General features: G+C 35.8%; 2 protein-coding genes across 2 annotated transcripts in view; one reads left to right on the top strand and one right to left on the bottom strand.

Moving 5' to 3' along the window:
• The first annotated feature begins 1452 nt into the window (after positions 1 to 1452).
• On the top strand, positions 1453 to 9055 carry LOC128203132 (rho GTPase-activating protein gacK-like). The gene is made up of 3 exons (XM_052904416.1): positions 1453 to 1815; positions 4762 to 5842; positions 8653 to 9055. Exons 1-3 carry the CDS (start codon positions 1761 to 1763, stop codon positions 8912 to 8914), a joined length of 1398 nt encoding a protein of 465 aa, XP_052760376.1. The 5' UTR covers positions 1453 to 1760; the 3' UTR covers positions 8915 to 9055.
• Positions 8955 to 9064, bottom strand: part of LOC128245919 (uncharacterized) — a 675-nt gene continuing 565 nt past the window's right edge. The window contains exon 2 of the mRNA XM_052964139.1: positions 8955 to 8989. Within this exon, the coding sequence (XP_052820099.1) occupies positions 8955 to 8989 (35 nt within the window). The remainder of the gene's footprint in view (positions 8990 to 9064) is intronic.

Here is a 9064-nt window from a genome sequence, read left to right as displayed (position 1 = left end):
AACGTCAACTTTAGCCATCTACCACCATCAATACCATCTAATGCAAACTTAAGCATCCGACCCCAATCACGCCCAACCAACGTCAACTTTAGGCATCTACCCCATCAATACCATCTAATACCAATTTAAGCAACCGACCACCATCAATACCATCTAATACCAACTTAAGCAACCGACCACCATCAATACCATATAATACCAACTTAAGCAATCGACCCCCCATCACAACCGACCAATGTAGGGATTAATCCAGTATGCTGGCGATTTTGTATCCTGGTTCCTTATTAATTATGGACTGAAATGAATCAATAGCTATGATAAATCGATTGTTTTGATGTATCTAGTCTCCTGCAGTTAACAAATACGGCCTCTATGGAAACCTCACTTGGGAGGATTCGAATTTAACTTTATCATTCCTATAAGTTTTATGTTAAGTCATTGACCACTTGCATTTAAGCAAGCACTTCGTTTCGTTACCTATGTATTAATACTCAGTAAAACACATATCAACTTTATTCATAGCGGAAACCTTGTTAACAAAAGTTTCTAAAACGTCATATTAACGAAATCATTTGTAAAGACAGGAAGGGGTTTAATATAATTCGTGACATGCTGAACACTGTTCATTTGTAGAAATAAATGAATTATAAATATTAATTAATTATGGTTCAGTAATTTTCCTGACACTATGTCACTTTACCGTCGCCGTATTTATTTTATGATTATAATAATAACTTAATGATTATTATGACGAATGAATGGCGCAATATATGAATTTATATGAATTTACTATGTTGAAAAGTCATGAAATTAGTTTGTTTTTTCCAAAAAAGGCCAACCTTGTGTAGTGCTGTCTTCATTTTTAATTTACTGTCGAATCAAATTATCAACGATGCCTGGCTTTACTAGTAGCATTGAGGAGCATGTCAGACGTCACATAAAAGGAATTTAAAGTGACTCGCTCATGTTTTTGGACCAAAGAAAAGTTTTCCCGGTAATGCATATGAAAACACTTTTATCATTATTTTACTCGATAATGATATCGAAATTGCAGAAAAAAATACAGTTATAACATAAAAAAGTATTTTGGTTTAAGTGAGGTTCGAACCCATGCCGATGTTGACCTGTTAAGGATACATTGACAACATCGCGTGATAATGTAAATCAACCAATCACGCAGTCGCATTATAAACGCTAATGAAAATTGTGGTCAAAAACGATATTTGAGCAAATATCAATATTTGCTGAAGGGTTCCAGCTTTTGGTATTATTGTTCTAACACTCCTTATGATTTGCCACACTTTATTTCGAAATAAAAAAGTACAATTTTTACAATCTTAAGCGAGTCACTTTAAGTTGAAAATCTTGATATCTAATAATTTTGACAGCAACTGGCTCACTGAATAACTGACTCAAATATTCAGGCACAGCGCTGAATGTGGCCAGAAGGTTGGAGCACTTATACACCAACGGAAACAAGTCGATTGTATTTTAATACGGTGTTATCATATCAACAATGTACAATATATTCTTTAGTTATTCTCTGTTCTAAATCCATATTCATGCATTCCGATATTTTTTCAAATTTGATATTCAAAACCGAACAAAAATCAGTATTTAATCGCACCTCATCATTCAAAAGCAGTTTACGTTTATACCACGATGTGAAACTGTGCATCACCTGTCAAGTCTGCGGAATTAAGTAGGCGCGGTGGTTTAGGCTAGGAGCAACATAAACGACGGTGGATAGTGAGATAACAATGAGAGTTGTTTCTTTCGTTCTCTTTCTGGCCTCATGGTCTATGTTGGATGCATGTAAGTTATGTTCATTTCTTTTTACCTTTTATCACATTGTTTCCGGATTAATATAGCAATCAAGCATTTTCTTATTACATATGTGTATTTTAATATGACTTGTTTGTAACCAATTTAGTACAAACAATTATAGGTAAAATGATATTCCAAAAAGTCATACATTTATTTCTCATTTTTTTAAATAGAAAACTGTCGAAATAAAGCACTTAAATTTCCATTGAAATCTTGAAATAAAAACTAAAAAAATAAATATTTCCTCTCTATTTCATAAAAATATTTTTAAACGTTCGTCACTTCCTGCATTCAAACATGAAATGACGTCTCAAACATACAACACGATGATGACATCATCTTAACGGATGTGACCATATCATTTAAAAGGAAGCAAAATTCTTTAAAATTATAGTGTAAATGGTGTGATTTTTACTGGATATCATCTCAGTATTCAGTCTGTTTTTACATGGAATAGAATATATATACATAATTTTATATAACGAGTTAAGGAAATTTGTTATTAACACTACCAAAGGTTTCCTCAATAATAAATTTTCTGAACTCATTGAATAAAATATGTTTTTTATAATGACACGTAGCACATCCTCAAGTTCAATACAATTGATATAAAACTGCTATTTTGCCAAATGAGCTAAGAGCGTTAAATGATTCATTAATTCATATTAATCAATCACAGTTTGCCAATATGCTAAGTCCTCATTATAATAGCTAGTAGATATTTCATCCAGCTTGATACAACTGGTCTATGGTCTCAAAGAATTTACTGGTGGAAGGTTTTCAACAGTTGTGAATAATGCAAAACGTCAAACAGATAATACAAAAATCATTCAAGACACGAGGTTACCATCGCTTTTGATAAATTGATTGATATATTTTGTCCCCACAAATACAGACTTATTTTAAAGTGGGCATCGGACGTTTGGGCGTAGACCAGGAAATAACAATGTAATGCTGAAACTACGTACTGTAAACAACTTGCTGCGCATAGTGTTAAAAAAACGGCCGCTTTTAAGACAAATGCGAGTGTGTTTGTCGATGGATAATGATTATATTAAAGTTATTAAACAGTTGTCATAACATTTGAATACAAGCTTTTTTTATAAAACAAAAATAAACCCCATCTAGCAATTCCATATCGGATAGATACAAGTCGGGGCGATATCTTGTCGGCAACCGATCGGGCCGATATCGATATTGATAACTTAAGTTTATTTTCCGTCAATGGCAATGGTCCGTCATCGGTTCGACATTTTTCCAGATATCTTGTGGCTTCACATATATGTATAATAAGATCCACCTTTTCAATGATGGGCATTACTAATTACGTTAACATATTTCTCTGGACTTGCCCGTCATGCCAGCCGCACAGATGCAGGCACGATGCTCTAAGCTATTCAGATTGTTATAATTACAGACATTCACATGAACCCATATTTAAAGCAACAGTCTTAATACTTGCTTTCATATTTTTTATTTTTTTTTGATGATATTCAAGATATTGAAAATGGATTTTTCAAACAAATGAACGAAAATATCAAGCCAATTATAATCAAGGGAGGTAATACATATGTTCAGGAAGAAATATTTTCACCAACCGTAAGAAAATCGAACCTATATAATTATCGATATATATCCGATTTTAGAATATATCGGTCCGATGTTGATATAGCCCCTGTTCGGCTCAAAAGCGCTCATGGAGTATTCAACATATATTAAGATAATTCTAGTTCTTCAATATATAAGTTACATTTATCTACAGTGTACCAATACAAATACCGGAAGAATAACGAAAAACAGACGGTTTTGGCCATCATTTGGCCGACTTGCCGACGTTCCGAACAGATCTGATAACTTTCCGATATGGCCATGCTCACTGGGATCAGTTCATTCTAAAGTGCTCATTATTAACTTATTGAAATTCTACGGAAATAAAATATCTCTAGAAATATCAATTTCTAAAGCTATCCTTCGTCCGAATTGCAACTTCAGTATGTATTGAGTTTGTAAAAGGAAAACGCAGTTAAGTTTTTGTTGAGTTAAAATATCATTGTATTGAACAATTGAACGTTTTTCGCTTTGCCATGTATGAAATTCAAGTCAAAATGTCGATACGTCTTTAAACCAAACGTCGTTATACACGGGTATGATTGGCGTGGTAATATTCAACTAATTATTAGCGAATACAACTTAAATGAAAATAATAGGATAATTTATTCTTAGTTATGTGTTAAGACGGATTTATGTACCGATATGGCATACATAGGCACGGATGATCAAGGATAAGACATCTCCTATCATGCAACGGTGTTGTTATAGCAATGGACAGTGTTACTTTAAGGACATATATTTAAGTTTCATAAAGAACGTTTCTCATTTCAAGCATTCGACACAGTATCTTGCGCGCTCGACTGACATATGGAGTGCACCATTGTAGAGGCTTCGACTAACATCTCGAATGCTCAACTTACATGTTAAGTGCTCGACTGTCATCTCGAGTGCTCAACTTACATGTGGAGCGCTCGACTGCCATCTCGATTGCTCAACTTACATGTGGAGCGCTCGACTGCCATCTCGAGAGCTCAATTTACATGTGGAGCGCTCGACTGCCATCTCGAGTGCTCAACTTACATGTGGGGCGCTCGCCTGCCATCTCGAGTGCTCAACTTACATGTGGAGCGCTCGCCTGCCATCTCGAGTGCTCAACTTACATGTGGAGCGCTCGACTGCCATCTTAAGCGCTCGACCTACACTTCGAGGGTTCGACGCACATGTCGAGTGCTCGACTGAAATATCGAGTGCTCGACCCAAATCTCAAGAATTCTATGAATTAAGTATGGCTCTCAATATATGCAGAGAGCACTCAGGATATAAACACTAAATAAGTATGTTGATATGTTAGCATTTATGAAACAAACTATCTTGCGTTTATAGATGGCGGCCTTATTCAACGAAAGTACATCACGAAGCGATCAAGTAAGAAGATCGCTTCCACTGAACAGTTTGACGTCAACTCCAGGAATATCGTAAAAGACATCCCAAAAGAAGCACCAGTAGCAGAAGCACCGAATGTAAATGGGGAGGAAGACCAGCCACCTCCGAATTTAGCAGAAGCCATTCATTACCTCACCAGGCAAGCTAAACGAATCCACAAGAATCAACCAGCAAAAACAACTGCCGATACCGGCTCTTTTCAGAAAAACATTGCAGAGCCCGAGCGATATCAGAGCAATGATTTTGTAGACAATGCAATTCAAACAAAGCAAAGCCTTAGTCAAACTGTTCCTATCCAACCTGTTTACCAGCAACCTGTACCAAATAATGTAGGTGTTGATATTCAGACAGCAATACACCAGAAAGAAAATGTTGCTAGTCAACCGGCAATGCAGGGACAGCAGGCTCTACATCAAATGCTTCTTAATCAAGGTCAGCCTGCCCTTCAAACTGTTCATAATAATCAATTTCTAACAAACCAGGGCTCATATGTTAACCGACCAATTCAGATGGCTGCACAGAGTATACCGCAGGGAGTAGATTCCATGATTCCCATGCAGGCTTTGCCACAGTCGGTTTCACGCCATGTGTTGTTCCCGCGTGTTATGCCACAACAAACTCCACCACAGCAGTACGCTTCGGGACCAAGATATGTTGTCATTCGATCACCAGAAACGGGCGCCTTACAGCTCAAAGAAATCGGTACATTCCCACGAAACTCTGTCGCTGTTCGTCAGACTGTTCCTCCCCAGAGACCATTTACATATCCAACAGTGTTTCAAGACTCAATGTCGACAACAGTCGTGCCGTATGTTCATAAACAAAGACCTCCAAGACCGCCAGTCTACTTAACGCAAGCACCCACAACCACCACTACAGCTACAACAACAACTACAACGACAACACCTGCTCCAGTTACGACTATTCCCACAACAAGCGCACCAGCACCGACACAACCTCCAGTTACACAGCGAATAACGACACCAACTACAGAGTTACCAATACCTGAAGCTGCTCCAGTGTAAGTTAGATATATATTCGCAATAAGGAAAACGTAAGCATGTCTCACTATATCACTGTATGGCATAGTTTCTCCGTTATCCTTTTTAGTTAAATCATGCCTAGCTTTTGAAAAAGGGGCATATAGGTTTTCAAAAGTTGGTAGGTCGAATTGCTTGTGACCTAAACATTTCAGTGGTAAGTTGCGTATGATCAGTAAATGCGGCCTATTTTGTTTTCACGTCAGTAGTTCAAATGTCAAGGTAACGATCAACAGTCTTATGAAAACTTATCCGTACAATAACTTTAGAACGGTTTGACTGATAAAGAAACCTCTTGATAGGTAGCCCTTGACAAAAAGTTAACCCAGATTGTATTTTGATCAGAATGTCAAATGTTAGGGTCAACAGCGTTTTTTTGAAAACCTTCTTTCGACTATATCTGATGCATTTCGGATTCATGGTGACATATCATTTAAGGTACTATTTGCAAGGGTTTGATTTGCAAAGAAAGCAAACATACTATTTTCAAAAAAGGTCATTATATGAACAAAATCAAAAACTACATTAACCCCATTCCTAGTGTTTTCGTGAGTTAGTTGACATATTATTCTCATAAGCAATCAGCAAGCGATGCCGTTTAATTAATACCGAACTGATATAACCACCAGGCATAACAATTTAGCATTATTGCCAATGTGTTGATGAAATGTTAATGTTTGTTGTAAATCGATTACTTAAACCATATGACTACTTTCATCGTTGGATAATCGTAGCTTCGAGTCCTTGCAGAAAAAAGGTTTGTTATGCCGCCTACATTTTATGCCTTGCGATTATTTTTAGAGTGACATTTACTAGCTTATTGTATTGATTGTGATAAATAATATATACAGAAAATAATATTTAATTTTATGATAATTAATGTTTGAGAGATATGCATGACATGTACAGGCACGCCACTCACTGTCAACAATTGCTTCGTTATTTGATTTATTTGCAGTGAAACTTTATTTGACATTTTTGTTGAAAACATGATAATTATAGAACATAAAGTCATGATACTGACAAATCTTCATTGTATTACATCCTTACTAATGTGATTGTTATTTTGGTACCGTTAAAATGATTCAATCGTTAAAAAGGAAATTGTCATTTTATGATATTAACAATTTGTCATTATTTTACTTTTTTGCTGATGTATTTTTTTAGAAAAAAACAACAACCCAAAACACAAACAAGATGTCATAACTGAATTTTTACAACATTATTCAAAGCAAATTAAAGAATCTATCATGAGAAATTGTCTTTATATCAATATGTTGCCTATACTAATAGGGTATTACTCTGTATGATGCATAGGACATATACTTACGGGAACCATTGGCACCATCACCTTTATCATCATCATCATCATCATCATCATCATCATCATCTCATCATCATCATCATCGTCGTATTAAAACGACAAGTTTAATAAATTTGATACAAAGTGTCTTTAATACACATTCTCGTGTCCTAGTGCAAATAATTCACATTGGTTGTTATTAGGCTGCTGTCTTCCGCAGGAAAGAAAATAGTCCCACATAAATAATTTTATTCACAAACAAAAACATGTATCAATTATCAACCGACTTTCCAAGCTTTCATTTTAAATCAACAAAATACATATTTCAATCCATAATAAGAGCAATGCCAAAACTGTTAAAACGCGAGTATGTACATGTCGTTTGGCGGTTGGAATTTGAAGACCGTTAGTCTGTGTCACTGTCGCTTTAAATGATGAGTTCGCTTTCCATCTGGTGGATTACCATATGGATTTAGTCATTTTGATGAATGTTCACATGGATGTTACCTCTGTGAATTGGAGCACTAAAGTCTAAACATTTTGTAAAATCCACCAGAAACAGTGAGATTTGATGTGGAATCAGTGTGACTGTGTGAACGTGACCATTGCTGGCGAACTGCTAAGACAGAACATTTCGCATAAACGTAAACAGGGTATATTCACTAGTGTTCAGGATGTTGGATATTTCCGTGTGTTGATTTGGATTTATGTGGCTTAGTTGTTAACAAATGCCATGTGCATTTGTCTCGATATTTGCATAGTCTGATTCGCAGGAACATTGTTGTCGTTCAACTTCTGGACAAGGAATGTTCTAGCGCTGTGTTAAGACAGTCGTATGTTTGGATTAAGCCCAGCCTTCTTCAATATTCGTTTCATCGTGAATCTAAGTTTGTTGGCACGGAAAGGATTTATCGTGAACCAAGTGTGTTAATTGCATGAAACATGTGCGGTGGTTAACTTATGTGCATAGTTATTTCACTACATGTATTTTATATATATATGAACAAAATATTGCATGTGTTTACCTCACTCCTGTGCTCTAAGTTTTGTCAGAAAACAGTACAATAACTATTGTATCTTGACATACTCAAACGGTGTATAATGTAGCAACTTCCGTGCCTTTAACACAAGTCATCTGTTGTTTCATAAGCTAAACTGTCAATTTTATGTAGTTTGTTTTAAGTGTTATGACATATTCATTGAAAGTCAATTAAACACTTAAACAAAGCTTTTTTCTAACGGATTAATTATCCTAGATATCGCTTATATGGATATTTCTTGACCTTAATTGCTCAAGATATACTGTTTTTTAATAAAGTTTCGTTTAAATGAATCAATGAACGGCTTGTCTAAATGTATCTTCAAAAGTTAGATACTTGAAATGTAACAGTAATTGATATAGATGGTTTTTATTATATGATTGATTCACTACATTATAGAAATATACGAATAAATATATATATACAACATACTTTCTATCTTTTCCAGTGATACACACCCAGCAAGCGAACATAATGCCTGGGAGCCGTCATCGGAAAAGCAACAAGCTTTCTTTGATAAAGAAATGAAAAAGCAAAACCTCGAGATCACAAAGCTGCAGCTGGAAATTCAGTTGTTACGACAACAAACACAAGCTGCTAGCAACGGTCAAATGCCGGAGCTGGAAGAAATGCCACCCATGCTTCAGAGGTTACACAAAAAGAGAATGGCGTCTGCCCAATATCCCTTCCCATTCATGGGCAGAAAATGACAAGGCGGATCTTTCAAAGATATGCTTAACAGTATGACTTTCAGAGTGCAGGATGATTAAATGTAGAGCCAATATCTTAAGAGATACGTATTCAACGGGTCCAAAATCTGTACAAAATCGAAGAAATTGCTCTTTGGCATACCCATATCT

This window comes from Mya arenaria, chromosome 9 (assembly GCF_026914265.1).
Source record: "Mya arenaria isolate MELC-2E11 chromosome 9, ASM2691426v1".
Classification (NCBI taxonomy): Eukaryota; Metazoa; Mollusca; class Bivalvia; order Myida; family Myidae; genus Mya; species Mya arenaria.
The sequence above is the reverse complement of the archived record's forward strand: the minus strand, read 5'-3'. Positions and strand labels throughout refer to the sequence as shown.